Genomic DNA, 17,222 nt, shown 5'->3' on the forward strand with positions numbered 1-17,222 from the left:
ATGCGCCTTCTCACCTCTGAGTGAGTACCAACAGTCAGGGGTAGGCGTCTGGCCCCGTTTCTGCAGCCTCTCCTCCCCCGCCCCCGAGTTGTCAAGCAGAAAAAGGCGAACCAAAGCCAGAACTGGATATAGAATTCAGATTTTTTTTTTCTTTCGAAGACACAGTTGATACAACTTTCAACATTTATATTTCCAAACAAAAGGAGCAAAAATACACCAAATGCTAAACAAACAAACAAAAAAATCATAACAGAAGTAATACAATTTTAAATTTCATTATTTTGAAATACAGAAATTGGAAAAGCAAGAATACCCAGTACAACTTGAAACGAGTGACGCCCCATAAGAACCAATGGAAGCTAAAGACTTACAAATCTGAAAGAGAAACCAAATAAATACTATACACTTTCCCTGCCTGCAGGCAAAAGATGGGAAATACTGTTAGGAATGGGAAAAAAAAATGCTCTTAAAGCTTCAGCACCCCACTTCCCTGCCAGCCCAGGGCACACACATGCACACTCACCACCTGTCCCCACAGATGGACAGGACACTCTTCTGCAGGCACCCCAGCAAGAGAGGAGAGCCCCACCCACCCCCAGAACCACGGGCATAAAAAAAATCAGTTCAGGAAAGTCAGTGCGGCTAGCAGAACGTTACTACAAAACTAGTAAATACCATTGCCAACAACTGTCCTCTTTCAAAGGTCACAGATTTCCACCCCCTAAAGCCACACTACCCCGCCCATACTACTGCCCACCCCACCCGACCCCCAATAAAAACCTGCTTGAAGCACTGGCAATGTGAGACGTTTTCACAGTCCCTGGGAAAACGCCTATTATATCATCTCTTCAAATGGACCTGTTCCCCCCGCTTTCCACAGCATGAAACTGTTATGGCTTAATTTCTAGTAAAAGTAGAAAAGTCTTTTCCGCAGGAAACGCAACCCGCAGCGGTGCGGGCGCGCTGCCTGCGTCAGTGCGAGCTCAGCCCTCACGGCCCTCGAGCTGCTCTGGCAGCCCCGGGCCGTGCGGAGGAAGAGTTGAGGTTATAGCTTTTGATTCATCAGTCTAACGATAAATGTAAGGCCCTTAGTTTGGTTTAAGTATCTTCTGCAAGACAAAATAACCTGGGGGGGAGGGGTGTCACTCAAGTTTCACATCAGCTTCCTGACTACCAAGGAGAAGGTTCTCAGTCAGTCGCCGGGGAATTCTAATTCTTTAGTGCAGAGAGGATTCCAGGCGAGGAACCAACCTCGGGCAGGTAACTGATGCCAACCGGGAGCTGCCCGGGGCCACCTGCAAGCGTGTCTGCGTTATTTTATTCCTGCAAAATACTCTTAAATACCAGCACTTATGATCATGGTTTTGGCGACGAGTCCTGAGGGGGAAACGGGGTTGATCTTTTGAAAAGGAAACAGCCAAAAAAAAGATGGGGTTTGTCTCTGGGATGAAGTCCCGCCCGGCACTGCTTTCTGGAGCAGAGTGAGGCGGGGCGGGCGCAGGCCGATCTTGCATAGGTTCGCTCCTGGGAGGCCCCGGGCCGAGGAGTGAAGTCATAGGGGGCAGATACACTTGTTGGAAGAATCACTGAAGTTTGTTCTCATTTAAAAAGAAGAAGAAGAAGAAAAAGAAAATCCCAACACTGGTTATCACAAAGCTTTGGGACACTAGAAGGGGTGAGGGGAGAGGGGAGAGCCTTGGGTGGAAGACGTGAAGGGCCGCCCATCTCCCTACCCGGTCAGGAGGGAAGCATCGCAGAAGCACCTAGAATGGGTGGGGAAAGGCCCCGCTGCTCCGGGACCTGCACATGTGGGGGTCTGCGGGCAGCTTCCTGCAGGGCCTCCCCGCGGTCTGATAAGGCTGGAGGGGTCATTTCCACAGACGGCCGACGAGGGAGCCCATCCCCTCGCCACCTGTTCCTTGCCACCTGCCTTTCTGCTCATGAGTTTGCCAAGGCCGCCGGGGAGAGGCTCCGTGAGGCGACGGGGTCAGGAAGCCCCCGGGGAGTCAAGGTCATCCCAGGGGTGGCCTGCCTCGGTGCCACCGAGGTGCTTCACCAACACGTGACCTGCTCTCCCTCAGCCTTTCACCGGGGCTCCAACTTTTCAAAGTGGCTTCGAAAAAAGCCCTAGGGGCTCCCAAAGGGCCTGGTGATCTTTCACCTCTTGGAAGACGTGACAATTAGTTTGCTATTTCATGATAAATATGTTTGAGAAATAATGCCAGTTGAGAGGCGTGAGCGACGCCTCCAGGTGAAACCCTGCAAGGGTCACTGGGCCGGGATTTCGGGACGGTGTTGGAGCTCTGCACCAAGGCACGATCCTTTCTTTAGGAGATGTCCTGCCTCCCTCCCATCACCTCAGGACACTGCACTAGGTTGTGGCTTCGCCCTCGCCAGCGCCCCAAAGTAGTCCTGGTCCATTCTCATCTTTCCCGTCTGCAAAGTCACTGCAGTCCCAGCTCCCTGATCATGCCCTGGCCCTGAGGAGGCGGCGGTCTCCACAGCAGTGATACCCCAATTCCTTTCCGGGAAAAACCCAAAGCTAGCTTTTGATTACTGCTAAATGGTCTTAATGATTGCTGGAGTATAATATACATCGCTTACTTGAAAATAAACATTCGCACTTTTGCCCATCAATCAGTTCACTTCCTTTTCTTTCCTTTCCAAAGCCCTGGTTCTGATTTTAATTCAGCACCTTAGAAGAGATTCTTGAGATCTGTTTTTGAGAAAGCATGCTCTGGGCATATATTTGATAGGAAACAGATTTTGTGTGAGACCACAGTTTCATTGAAGAACATATATAAACATTCATTTGTTAATTATTAGTTGCAACTTAAATGATGGTAGAGTCTCTGCAAATAGGCAATGCTAGTAAGTTAAGGACTGCTTTGCCAAACTATGTTTTTATCAGAGTTACAAATGAGAAAACTAAAACCCAGGAGAGTAAGTGACTTACTCAAGGTCATGTAGGTGATACATAAATGGGCAAATTCAGATCAGAGCCAGGTGCCCTGCTTTTTGCAGCAGACATCCCTATTACTACATTCAATTAGTGACTTCTGAGATGGTTTTGAAACTTTGAAACTTAAAAAAAATTTATCGTATTTCCCCTTCTATGCTTGGATTATATATCTCAGTGGGAATGAATTAACTGTTCTTGTGTGTCTGCCCAGATGGGAACAGACACCCTCTTTTGCTTAAGGTGACTTAGCAATAAAAATAATACTGCTCATTTCCTGGGGGATCCAGTTCAAAGGTCAAGACCACATCTTGAACTTTGTAGTCCCCCAAGTACTAAGTAGTGTTGGGTATGAGTTACATGTCTGATAAATATCTGCTGAGAGTATCTAAACAAATATGAGAGGGCTCATTTGAAAGGTAGTAATTGGAATTACTAGAAAAATAGAACAGCATTTGAGCTAAGTAGTGATAAGACGGGCCTGCTTTCTCTCTGCATTTATGATTTCAGTTGATAGATTTCATTGTGCATGCTTCCGAAACCAACTGATGTTCATGAGGCTCATGAGACTGAGGATTCGGCTCTCTAAAACAGCCAGTTTTGGATTCCTGGTCATCACTGTGCATTCTTACTGGAGAGCACACTCATCTATGACATCACGAATGACAGTACAGTGGGCTCAAAGAACAGAAGTCATTCACCTGACTCCACGGAGTTAAAAGTGTGACCCATCAGCACAATAAAATCCACATCTGAAACCATTATTGTTTGACCCCTTTGTTTAGGCTTCTGTAGAACCAGCGAGGGGCCCCCTGGCTGTTTTCCTCTCTACACTGCGGCGTGGGGTGGTGGGACTGCTTATGAACGAGGCTGTGGCAAAGATGACGGCTGTCTGGCAGCGGAGTCCACATACTGACTCCGGTTACGAGAAAGTTCATCATCTGTCTGTGACAAAGGTACGCCTCACGGCCAGGAACTTGACAAGAGGCTGGAGCCGAGATTCCCTGGATCGGTAGCTGAATTTTTGCCAATTCAGAGAATGATAGATCGATGTGTTCTATTTTAGTGGATACATTACCTTACTAAAAGTCGTTTTGTTTTTTAAAACTTGGATTAAAATTGCCAAAAGGGGGGTCGACAATAACTTAAAATCCCACATACTAGCTACCTAAAATTTACTGACCTAAGTACAGTGGGTAGAAACTGGCCACAATTTTAATTCATAAAAATGAACTGTTTTATTTTTGTTTTCATAACAGTGAGAAGTCAGATCATTAAGATACTTATTAGAGAAGTGGGAAAAATGTAAAAAATCAAAAAAAAGGAACATAAATCATGATGTAGGTGAAAAAAATTATAATTCTTATTTCTTCAATCAAAACAAAAATGTGTGCATTGTCACCCTAAAATGGTGTCTACAGAACAAAATCCTCTGAGTGAGGTATTGCTGGGGGCAGGTGAGAAAATCAGTCAAACATTCTGAGAGAGAATGACCAATCAAATCCTAAACTAACTCGGGCAAGGTGGAGACAGTTTATAGGGCCATTGTATAGACATGCGATACTTCTATAAAAATAATTCTTCTTTGACACTCAGATAAGATCCAGGCGTAATCCAATTACCTGGACCTTAAGGGGCCAACTTACAAATTATACTGGAATGGAGACAGAGTACGAAATATTTCTCTTTGAAAAATAAACATCTGACTGCAAATCACAAAACATGGCGGCCTGAAACTTTCTTAGATCCTCAAGTGATATTAAGCACAGAAAGGAGTATTCCCCTACATTGCTGAGTTCAGAAAAATTCATAAAACAGTCATATTTCTTCTTCACAAAAATAAGTGTTATCCTAGTTGCCTTTACTTTCTTTGCAGGAACTTGTAAAAAGCTCTAGAGTCAGAACTGGGAATATCGCTACCCTACCCCCCAAAATCACTTCTTTTTATAACATTGAAGGTGGGGGCGAAATGGAAACTAGTATGAACAAGTAAAAACTGGCATTAGTTTAAAAAATGTGCACAGAGAATTGATTCCTTAAAGCTCAACCAGATACTTACCCTCAATATGCACTGGCTAAGATAGGATTATGGAAGAAACTGGAAGAAGCACCCATTTACTCCAAATCCGCAGCTTAATGAATTCTTTAGAAGGTCAAGAAATAAAAATCTAAACACACACGCACACACGCACACGCATACACCTACACAAGCACGCACACATGCACACACACAATCTACTCCAACATGCTTTTTCTATACAACTTAATATAGTATAATCCTATTGCATCACGGCTTATTATGCAGATCTGAATATACGATGTCAAATGACACTGTCCAAGAAATCAGGTACACTGAATCAAAGTATCATAAAATATAACCTCTGTGGCAGGAGCGAGACTGCCTCCAACACCAGCAGTGCGAAGAAGAAGGCCCTCAAGTGTTACAAATGTACTGGAAAAACTACACACACAACAACTTAACCAAGTTTCTCAGACTTCTCCCACAAGTGGGAAAAAGAGATTAAAGCTGTTCTCTTTGGGACCCAGATTTCATCAGCAAAAAAATGAAAATGCAAGAAGCCTGTTAAGCTTTAGAAGGGAAATTGCAAAGTCAAACAAAGAGCACGCGTGGGGACCGTGGCTGTCGCCTTACACACGGGCTATGGAAGCATCTCCCTGTGGAGACGGGCTTGTGACAGTGACAGATAGATGGGGAGTGCAGAGGGAAGGCGGGTGTAAGGGAATCGACCTGGATAACAGTATGCACCTTGGGTGTTAGCAAAAGCGAAGCGAATAGCTTATAAAAAGCACATGAAATATAGAAAATAAAATGATTTTCATATACATCTTAATTTAAAATAATTAATGCATCAAATCCCTGTTTAAGACTTTAACCTGAATAGCAAATGTAAGAGTCCAGACTAGTCCGTGTCACCGTGGCTCTTCCCACGGGCGACACGCACACTATCAAAAATAATTTAAAAACCTTCACATTCTTTAATCTAAATTAGTGAGATAGTTCTCCAGAAATCTTCCAAATAAATAGCTTTAAAAAAGAATTTAAAAGCTGTTAACTTTAAAAAAAAATCTGTTAAATAAATTATTGATAATTCTTTAACCTACCGCTGAAAATAAGTCAAGACACTACCAACAACAAAATGAAATTCAAGCCCTGACGAGAGACCCTTGCCAGTTCAAGGTCCCTTTTTAAGGTTCTACCCTCGTTCTTCCTCTCCCACCAGGTCCAAACTGGTTATTGCTGAGTGGGTGTGGCACAGTGAAAATGCAGCATCGGGTTCATTTTGTTCTTCAGGCAGTGTTCCCTACTGTACATGCACAAACTGCTCCTGGCGGGGTCTCGGCCGGAGCGCCAGGCTCCTGCCCCCCAAGGATGGTCTCCGCAGGGAAGAGAGGCCCCAACAGCAGCGTCATCACACGAAGAAACGAGCGTGACCGTTTCTGTTCAACTTGAGAATCTTCCCGAGACGCTGCTTGGCCGTGGCCATTCCTTTCTTGGGGCGTTTCCCTAGAAAACATCAACAGGGGCGTCACCGGCGAGTGCGGGGTGGCCCTGAGCAGGCGCAAGGCTGCCCTCCCCCCTCCCCCGGCTCACCGCACCCTCCATCCACACCTGCCACTTCCCCTGCCCTCGGGCCGGCCAGCCCAGGCTCTTCCTCCTCTCCCACGGAGGCAGCCCCGGGCCTCGGGGCTCGCCAGGTGCCAGCCCTGACCCGCCACATCCCGCGCACAAGGGGCTGCTAAGGGGTCCCAAAGGCAGTGCGCTGTGGGCCATGGGAGTGCAGAGATCGCCTCGACCTAAGCTGCCTTGCTCCCTGCCCCCCCCCGGCCCCCCACCAGCCCGGTCACCTTTTGTCGCCTGGTTGCTGATGGGGGGTGGGTTCGACGCAGGTCTCTTGGTTGGGTGAAGGGGCACGGAAAAGGAAGCGTCACCCGCCGGCCTTTCGGGGCTCACTGCCCCATTCCCCATCTGGCAGGCCCCCGAGACCAAGCTTGAGCTCTGCAGGAACTTTCCGTCCACGGAAGTCCTGCCCTGCGCCTTGGGACAGCTCTCCGGGGCGCCTTCCTTCCGGATGCACTTCTGGCCTCTCCCCAGCTCCTAGAGAAGGGCGGCAGGAACGCCACTGAGTTCTGAGGGCGGGCAGCAGCAAACCCACAGAGCCCGAGACAGACAGCAGGGCCGGGGCCAGAGTTTCCTGAGCATGGACAAGCCCCCGTCGGGCTGGGAGGAGGCCGGTCTCAGAGCTCACAGACCGAAGTAAAGAAAGAATCCTACTGTCTCACGGGGAACAAGAGGAAACAGAATTGGAGCTGTCTAGGATGCACAGCTTCTATAGAGGAAGAGCTCACGCCTGAACCCAGTGAGCGTGTTCCACACAGGCGCAAGGAAGAGCACGTGCTCGTGCCCCGGCAAAAGTCAAACTGCCGAGGGATTTGGTCCTAGCCTCTTCCAGCCGTCCAAGGAAGAACTGCGCTTGTTTCTGCTTGGCAGCCACCTCCAGCAGTGCTCAGGGTTTCCTCCTGGCTCTGGGCCCAGAGATCTGTCTGCCAAAGGCTCGGGGACCACGTGTGCTGCCGGGATATGACCGGGGACAGCTGCATGCAGGGCACGGGCCTCACCCGCTGGACCTTGGGAGATAATGCCTTGCATGCGGCTAACCTGGGTTCAATCCCTTGCCACCCCAGATGGTCCCCCAAATCCCATCAGGAGTGATCCCTGAGTGCAGCCTAGAAGTACAGCCTGAGCACTGCCGGGCGTGGCCCCAACACCACACCCCACCCCCTGCTGTGGGTTCCATCAGCCCAGCACCCGAACGACGACAGCAAGGTTCTGCAGGGGCACGGTTTGCTTTGCTTTCTGTTCTCCTTTAGCTTTCTGGCAGTGCTCTGGGGTTACTCTCAATGCCTGGGGGCACAGGGGGCGGGAGGGGGGCTTCAGGAGACCACGTAGGGCCAGGGGTCCAACCAGGGCCCTCGCCACGCAAGGCACTGAGCCGGCCTCACAGGGCTCCTCCCTCAGGAGCCAATTCAGCGCCCAGCCGAGGCCCGGGCATCAATCGGTGCGACATGAAGTAAAAAGTATAGAGTGTTATGATGACCGGCTTCGCGAAAAGAAAATTTGTGACCTCCACATCATTCATAAAAAAAGATGATAGAAAAATATTCAAGAAACAATGTCAGAAATGAAAGAGATCCTTAGGGTATGTTTTCATTCCAACCAGAATTCTACCCTTTCACGCCCAAAGGTGCTAACAGCTTAGTTGTTTTTAACTACCTTGAACAAAGAATGTTTTTCCAAACCACTCTAGCCCTAAGTCCTCTCAGCCATCATATCAAGGTTAGCTTTTCCAATCTAACGGTCAATAATTAGTGCCAGTTAAAACAAAGAAAGGGAGAACGCAAAACGCAAACGCCAGTTCCAAACCTCCCTCCCTGTTTCCAGCAGGTGGGTACATGCCTGGAGGTTCAGTCTGGACGCTGGATCCGGCTGTTTCGGCCAGGCAGGACTCCTCGCATCGTGCTCTTCCGTCCTGACGTGGTACCCTAAAGTAAAACAATCGTGCCACAAACTTGATTGCAAAGAACAGAGTGAGCCTCGTGGTGAAAACCAGAAGACTTTATGCTGGCATAAAAAAATGCACATGTTAGAGCTCTGAGAAACAGTTTCCCTCTCGAAACGAAGCAGGTCTGCAGCTAACGTCCCTCAAAGCCGGCCCTCAGGGACACACAGCACTGGCTGCAGAGGCGAGGCCAAAGGCACCTCCTTCTCCACATAAAAATGGCATATTTTCCCATGCAGAATAAAAACACACTTTCTTGAATTTTGGAGTATACCCACAGAACTTCCTTTTCTCTGAAGAAAGAGATTATGAGATTCTATGGAATGAGAGAGGTTATAAGGAGGCAGAATAGAAAAACAATTTGTTTTGTCATTAGCAATAAATCCTTATCTTCATTTCTTTTCTTTTTCTTCTTTTCACCCCAACCCCTTTCCAAAAGTGAAGAATGTTTGCTTCAGGCGATCCTGTACCTGGTTCCTCTCCCCACATCCTCTAAGCGGGAACTTAGATGTGAAAGTGCGTCCTGTCTGGGGCATAAGAGCAATGTTTTGCAAATTCTGGGGAGAAACAATTTCCAGTGTGGAAATCTATACCTTGATTAAACCATTTGTTACACTGGAGGACAGAATTAAGATATTTCCAATGTGCCACAAAAAAAAAAAGGGGGGGTTTCCTCCTCTATATGCTCTCTCAGAAAGGATGTACAAGCCGAGGGGGCGGACAAAGGAGCAAAGAGCCACAGAGAAGAAGGCAAGAAGCAGAGAGCCCAGCAAAGGAAGAGCAGCTGTGCGGGGTGGCGGGGCAGGGTGCAGGGTGCAGGGTCTCCCCGACCCCCGGGTACAAAGGACAGTGGTCTCAGTCTGGAGCTGGTGAGAAGGCTCTGGAAGGGGAGGGCTGGGGGGCTGCCTGCTGTGCCCAGGTGAATCAGATGGTAGGACCTGAATTAGTGGCAGGAGGAGGTGAGGAGGGGCAGGGAGCAGATGTCACGGAGAAAGGGAACCACCGGAGTCACACTTGGGGACTCAGTTCAGATTTCCCAGGAGTGATGTTGTCAAGGCATCGTTCATCTTCATTTCCAAGCCTCGGCTTCATCTAATACCAAAGGCAAAGATTTTTGAAATCGGATGGCCCTGCATACAGATTAAGATACCTGTTTTGTTTGTTTGCTTTGGGGGAGGGTACACCCTGTATTGCTTTGGTGCTACTCCTACTTCTGTGCTCAGGGTGATTTCTAGAAGATCTCAGGGACCATAGGTGAGGATCGAAGTTTGCTGCCTACCAGGCAAACACCTTAACCCTGTCCAGTCTCCCTGGCCCCGAGTTCCAGACATGTGAGTAATAGGTACAAAGTCTGCGCACGCTGGAAGAGCTTCGCCGAGTCATCTCTATCGCATACACAAGTGTGGCCCGTGCCCGGCACGAGAAGGCTGCCAAGGCCAGCCTGACCATCAGCTGTCCCTCCCGTCTCCCTCAGACGTTCAGGGAGACAAAACTCCCCCCAAAGGCAGAGAAGAAAACACTCAGGGCATCGCTGGGATTCCCACTGAGTCTTCTCTCTGTTCCTGCTCTTCGCTGGCGAGTGGAAGAGATAATATCCTCAACCAGAACCAGTTCACAACCTGTTTTCCCTCCCCGAAAGGGAAGAGGGAGTGTCCGAGCCCACTGACACTCCTTCCACTCGGGTCAGTTTGGGGAAGGGAACGAACACTGTTTGGCAACAGCCATGGGAGAAGGCGCCGTGAAGACAACGCTCGGCTCCAGACACTGTACATCTTAGATTCCTGCCCTTGGCCAAGACATGTGTGTCTACAGTGTGTGCATGCCCCGGCCCTTCGGCGCAGCCCGTTTGGCGCTAAAGCTTCCCTTCGTCTCCTCTGGCTTCAACCAGGCCGGAAGCGCCAAGGGCTGGGGGGCACGGATGCCGACGGGGCTTACCGAATTCCACGGGGCTGCCGTAGCGGCACCCCTGCCGGACCGGGAGGCTGGCGCGGTGGCAGTCCTGGGGCGCCGGCACGGCGTGCCTGTGCCCACCGCAGTCGGGGCTGGGCTCCGGCCTCGGGAGACACGTGGAGTAGTGCAGACCCGCCATGGACAGCATGCCCTGAATCGCCTCCTCCTCCGTGCTCGTGGACGTCGGACACTCCCTACAAAGGCCCAGAGCTGAGCGATGCCGCCGGGGAGCAGCGGGCACAGCAGCGCCCCCGGGGCGTCCCCCGAGGCGAACCTACCGTTTAACGGCGACTTCCCCTCGGGACGGCTTCTGGCTCTTCGGGAGCAAGCTCCGCATCACGCCGGAATCCTCCTTTAGGTTGGATGTTACTTCTTGTTTTTTTTCGTCACCTGAACTTTCAGACTCTTCAGTGGTAAAGTTATTTTTCTAATATAAAAAGCAATGACAGGGCAGCTGAGCTATGCGAAGGATCTGACGATCTCTACAAATCAATCAGAAGCACTTCTTCCGGCCTGGGTGGTCAGAATCAGAACTATCACGGGATGATCTCTCTGCTTCATATAAAAAGTGACTGTCGGGGCTGGAGCGATAGCACAGCGGGGAGGGCGTTTGCCTTGCACGCGGTCGACCTGGGTTTGATTCCCAGCATCCCACATGGTCCCCTGAGCACCGCCAGGAGTAATTCCTGAGTGCAGAGCCAGGAGTAACCCCTGTGCATCACCGGGTGTGACCCAAAAAGCAAAAAAAAAAAAGTGACTGTCAGCTCTAGTAACACGATTCTTTGGTGAAAGGCATAGTACAGGTTTTCTTTCAGATATAACAAAAACACAGGGGCCAGGGAGGTAGGACAGCAGGCAGGGTTTTTGCCTTGCACACAGCCAACCCGGTTCGACCCCCAGAACACTGTATGATACCCTGAGCACTGCTAGGAGTAATCCCTGAGTGCAAAGCCTGGAGTAACCCCCGACATGGCTGGGTGTGGCCCTCAAGCAAAACAAAAGATTAAAAATACAACTTAAAAATAAGCAAAAACACCTAAATAAGTAAGAACAGTATTGGGGCTGGGGCAGTAATAGCACAGCGGGTAGGCATTTGCCTTGCACATGGCCAACCCGGGTTCGATTCCCAGCATCCCATATGGTCCCCCAAGCACTGCCAGGAGTAATTCCTGAGTGCAGAGCCAGGAGTAACCCCGGTCATCACCAGGTGTGATCCAAAAAGCAAAAAAAAGCAAGAACAGTATTTCCCAGCACCCTTTCCCAAAGCAGACGCTATTTCCGGGTGTGAATAACAAGCAGGAGAACATATGCATGGCTACACGGGCCCTGACCACCCCGCCACACTGCAGGGCGCCTGAGCACCAGCTGTGACAAAGTGCTCCCTCCCCAGGGTTGGGGCATACCAGTGCAGTGCAGTCGGGCCCAGAGTCCTCCGAGTCAGAAATGTCCGAGTACTCCGATCGATTCCTGAGTTCTGACTTCACACTTGTAAAAAGCCCTGGGGGGAAAGCGGGGAGAAAGGGCAGGCATTGAACCCTCCACACAGCCAGCCAGCGGGGCTCCCTCTCCACCTCCCCCGTCCCGGCTTCCTTGTGCTCCTCTCAGCCCCCAGGAGGACTTTCCCCCTAACTGACCAGGAAATGCCCCCGAAGTGTATTTGAAAAACTTGGGTGATGCTTATGAAGCAGGAGTATATATTCCTTTTTTGGATGGGCTTGCTAGTTTATAATTCTTTTCAGAAAACCAAAAAAAAAACCAAAACCCAAAAATCCTCTAACACTAAATCAGCTGTTAGGTGGTTTGTACTGTCTTATTTGGATTGTTTTCCTCTACAGAAAGCAGAAAGATAACAAAAAGCATTTCAGGAGACAGTGACTTCCCGAGGCTTATCCCTGCGCTCTGGAACGCCTCCCAGCAAGCAGCCCCGACTAGAATGCCCTTCCTGGGCGCGGGCAGATTCACCCAGGGTGAGCAGGACCACAGGTGCTCCACATCCACTAAATAATAATTACCTGCACATTTCCTATTTACCTGTCAAATCCCCAAATGCTTAACTCCTTTTTAAATTACAGAAATGTATACCGCAGCTCTGAAAGAGCACTGGGAATTAAGACTTCATTCAAAAGAGAGACTGGTGCAGGGCAAGGAGCTACTACCGTCTGCTCGAGTCTGGAAACTGGAGGCCAACCAAGCACGGGCCTTATGGTCCACGGCTACCAATAAATTAATCTTGGGTCACTGATGGTTCCAGATGAATGATTCCTATTCCCAAACTCTGAGAGCCATGTATGTTAGTTAAAACTCCTTATAAAGTTGCATGAAACTTTTTCTTAACCCTTGAAGCAGCGACCCATCAAATACATGAAACTGGTAAATGCACCCGTGAGAGAGTGTCCCTGGCTCCTGGCCCTCTACAGCACCAGCTGGGCCACGACCTCCCTGGGGGTCACCCTAAGCACTTCTCTGGTGGGTACACTACTCAGAAACACTTCGGATTTCTCTGAAGAGCGTTAGGGACACATACATTTTCAATTCAGTCATCAACCAAGAATTCTGACTTGAGCCAAAGCAGTAATACAGGAGGCTAAGGTGCTTGTCTTGCATTTGGCTGACCCAGGTTCGATTCCCCAACACTGCGTTAGGTCTCAGAAGCCCCTCCAGGAGTGCCCCCTGAGTACAGAGCCGGGAGTAAGGCCTGAGCACCAAACCTATCCACCCCCTCCCCTGCACAGGAAAAACAACAACAACAACACTTTGAACTTAGTTTCTTTGCTATCCTTAGCATATTAGGAATGAAGAAACTTCCCAATGGACACAAACATACTGTTGTGTGGTTTTTGAGATTCTTCGTTTTCCACCTCTTCGGTTCCGGAACTCTCTTCCGTCTTCACCCTTGTCTGCTCCGTTCTCTTCTCCTCTTCATTCTCACTGTCCGCCGTATAGAGGCTTTGATCTGCGAAGGGGTGTCTCTCATCTCTGTCAGTGGGAAGAAACAGTCAGGTCAGAAAACTGTGACTGAGTAGCCTCGAGGGTGCCTCCCCGCCACGAATCGACCCCGGGCCGAGGGGCACTGCAGTGTGCTCCCCTGGTCCACGTGGGGGGAGTCCTAGGAAGCGGGCCCGTTGGGGCCGCTTGCACGTACTTAATTATTCTCCCATTGGTCAGCAGTAAGCGGAGGTCGTTGTCCTTGGCTCTCCACTCAGGAACTGTGGACGAAGGCTGGAGATGCTTGTTGAATCTGCCGTTCAGTTTAGAACTCAGGAGGTCCTTTGAGCAGAAAAGAGAACCCGTTGAACTATGCGGACCCCAGCAGACCACCACCTCCCCCCTCGGCCCTGTCTCCGGGCCCTGCTGGGCAGTGCGAGGGGCGAGGGGCCTGCACAGGGCAGATGCCAGAGACGAGAGACACCACCCTCACGCTGTCTGGCAGAGGGTCCCACTGGCACACTCACACCCGCAGACACGGCCGCGGGCAGAGTTTGGGGCTGGAGGCGCAAACCTGATGGTGCGTCCTTTCATGCCCCTCCACCCACCCGCCCCCCGGCCCATGGCTCCCCTCTCAGCTGCCCTGCAGTGCCCGCAGCCATCTGAAGGCACCCCTGTGATCTCCACAGGGACCCTGCTATTGTCTGTGCCCTTTTTCTTTAGTTACACACACAAGCCTTCCAAATAAGCTAAAGCTTCTCCCAGGTGGCTGTGAGTGAAAGAAGTTTGGAAAAACAAAACCCTGAAACAGTAACCAACCGGATGATCTAAAACTTCAAATACTGGGGCTGGAGCGATAGCACAGTGGGTAGGGCGTTTGCCTTGCACACGGCCGGCCGACCCCGGTTCGATTCCCAGCATCCCATACGGTCCCCTGAGCACTGCTAGGAGTTAATTCCTGAGGGTATGAGCCAGGAATTATCTGTGCATTGCCGGATGAGACCCAAAAAGACAAAATAAATAAATAAATAAGCAAATAAATAAATAAATAAAACTTCAAATACTGAAGAAATGGAACTCTTCTATGCAACATCTTTAAATACTTGAATCCAGATCTCTACTTTACTTTCTTGACATTATTGCCTGTCCTCTGTTTAAAATGAGAAATCCTGGCCATAAGCTCATTGGCAGTGGACAAGGGCCATGCCGTGCTCTCCCGGTCACTCTTCAGGGTGTTACGGGCAGACTCCCAGCTAATGGTCACCACTTGGGCCACTTCCCGCACTGGCTCTTCCCTCTGTCCCGGCAGCCTTCTTCCTACTGTCTGCTCCCTGGGCACCGGAGGGCCCCTCTGGCCCCTCAGTCCCACCCCTTTATTCGAGAGAGACCCCTAGAGGTTAGCACCCTCGGGAGCATGTGTTTCCGGAATGGGGCACCTGACATCTCCTTCCTGGGCTAGCATGGAAGTGGGCAGGGACTTGCTCCCTCCTGAGTCTTCTCCAGCGCTCAGGACCACCTGCTCCCCCCCGCCAGCAGTGTGCCAAGCCTCCCGCCCGAGCCCAGAAGGGCCGGCGCTGGCCGTCACGGCGCTCGCCACTTGCCTCTTCCCACGGGCACATCTCCAGCCTCCGGAGCACCTCCCTCGTGTGCAGCTCCAGGATGTCCAGGTTGGAAGGAGTCCGGACAGTGTGATCTCGAAGTTTCCGCATCTTCCGCCGGGAATGGTAGGGAGAAGTTGCTTCATTTGAGGATCGTGAAACTGGACACACAGTAGGAATTCCCTGAGATTTAATTGGTTTGCCGTTTTCCTCCTTTAGGAATTAAATTCAGAGTACGTTTACCACAAGGCTACATACAGACCTCAGCAACCTCAAGAGTCATACTATGTCCAAAACACAAAGCCTGGTCACCTGAGTCACAGATGTGAGAGCGAGACCAGTGATGAACCGGCTGTGCTGGGACCTTCGGGCCCGCCTCTCCCTGCCTCACTGACAGAGCCGGACTCTGGCTTCAGGCTACTCCCCAGACAGAGCACGAGTCACCGACCCTGGCCTGAGTGCCATCAGAGGCCTCTGGGTCTTTCCTATCATGAACTGTCCCTTGTCCATGTGTGTTCAGCCCAAGGCCCACATGTATGTCTGAGAGCCAAGCAGGAAGCGGCACGGCAGCCGCCCTCCCCTGGGTCCGCCCGACAGCCTGGGGCAGCGTCCACGGCCCTCTCGGACCCGGCACATGGGCAGCCTGCCAGCACGACGCTTCCAATTGTTCACACAGCTTTTTTGTAATCTTGCCGCATTTTAACTTAGCACCTATTAAGCAAGAGTGACCCCCCCACACCTTCAATCCTTCTTACCCCCAGTCCTCACTGACTACCTTTCTCCTACTTTATGATCTGCTCACTCTAGAAACCTCATAAAAAATAGAATGTTGTAGTATTTGTTATCCCTTCGTAACTGACTTCACATGTCTGCAAGGTCCGTGCCGACTGCAGGAAGGGTCAGAGTGTCCTTGTTATCTCTCTGGCGGCAGGAGCCGCATTTTTGTCTCCCTTTCATTATTGACAGATACGTGGCCTGCTTCTGCCTCTGAGCTGCCGGGACATGTGCTCGCATCTGATCTGTTCAAGGCCCTGCTTCCCGCCTCTGCAGCAAACATGCCCAGCTCCCACGCACTCCTGGTGCTGCTGGCTATTATTGGTTCTTAGATTTTTGTGTCCAAATTCTAAAAAATAATTTTATACAGGCATCTTATTTTTTCAACTTCAGTTAACACCGAATTCCTACTAGATAAAAAAGGAATCTCAATTCTCACACACCACCTCCTGCAGATGTGTGCACGTGCACATGAACACGCACACACACATACACTCAACCTTCAATATTTAATATTTAAATTGAACACAGTAAAAATTATCTACAGGGGCTGGAGAGATAGCACAGCGGGTAGGGCGTTTGCCTTGCACGCGGCCGACCCGGGTTCAAATACCAGCATCCCATATGGTCCCCTGAGCATGGCCAGGGGTAATTCCTGAGTGCAGAGCCAGGAGTAACCCCTGTGCATCGCCAGGTGTGACCCAAAAAAAAAAAAATTATCTACAACCCTCGGCTAGGACATAGCTATAGTGGTCCATTTTGCCTTTTCCATTTCCTTTGCTTTCCCCCTTGAATTTATAATGGCCTCACTTCCAATCTGCTTTGTTTTTTATATATTTATCACAATATCAAATATGCCACGGGTAGCTTGCCAGGCTCTGCCGTGCAGGCGGGATATTCTCGGTAGTTTGCCAGGCTCTCTGAGAGGGATGGAGGAATTGAATCCAGGTTGGCCACGTGCAAGGCAAATGCCCTACCCGCTCTGTTATTGCTCTCAAAAACAGTAACAAGTCTCATAATGGAGACGTTACTGGTGCACACTCAAGCAAATCGATGAACAATGGGAGGACAATGCTACAGTGCTATTTATCACTAACCGATAACAAAAGCTTTAACTAAAAAATGCCATATTCAAGAACAGTCAGTAACATAACGACTTATAGGCCCTGAGTTGAAATTTGGCAAGGTACTAAGCGTTGTGTAGTTTATGTAGGAGCATTACGCTGGCAGCTGTCCAGTGCCGCGGTCAGAGCGGTGAATGACAGCAGCACCACCTTCTGCACTGCCCCAGGCTGTGGGCGTGCATGGCTGGAGGCCGCTCCCGAGGGCTGCTTCGAGAGAGGCGCCAGGTGCCTAACCCTTTTCCTTTTCCCTTTCACTCAATCTCTGCCGTAAAGGGGCATTTGGGGAAGGGAAAGGGGGGCATCCCAGTGAGCT

At 50.2% G+C, this 17,222-nt stretch overlaps 1 protein-coding gene across 1 annotated transcript in view; it reads right to left on the bottom strand.

Annotated features, from left to right (window-relative positions):
• Positions 1-123: 123 nt before the first annotated feature.
• KDM7A (lysine demethylase 7A) overlaps positions 124-17,222 on the bottom strand; it is a 74,778-nt gene continuing 57,679 nt past the window's right edge. Inside the window, exons 12-20 of the mRNA XM_055134044.1 lie at positions 15,015-15,224; positions 13,631-13,755; positions 13,313-13,464; positions 11,892-11,986; positions 10,767-10,915; positions 10,474-10,682; positions 8,436-8,521; positions 6,827-7,076; positions 124-6,485 (exon numbers count right to left, since the gene is read on the bottom strand). Of these exons, the coding sequence (XP_054990019.1) occupies positions 6,391-6,485; positions 6,827-7,076; positions 8,436-8,521; positions 10,474-10,682; positions 10,767-10,915; positions 11,892-11,986; positions 13,313-13,464; positions 13,631-13,755; positions 15,015-15,224 (1,371 nt within the window). The 3' untranslated portion in view covers positions 124-6,390. The remainder of the gene's footprint in view (positions 6,486-6,826; positions 7,077-8,435; positions 8,522-10,473; positions 10,683-10,766; positions 10,916-11,891; positions 11,987-13,312; positions 13,465-13,630; positions 13,756-15,014; positions 15,225-17,222) is intronic.

This window comes from Sorex araneus, chromosome 1, assembly GCF_027595985.1.
Source record: "Sorex araneus isolate mSorAra2 chromosome 1, mSorAra2.pri, whole genome shotgun sequence".
Taxonomy (NCBI): Eukaryota; Metazoa; Chordata; class Mammalia; order Eulipotyphla; family Soricidae; genus Sorex; species Sorex araneus.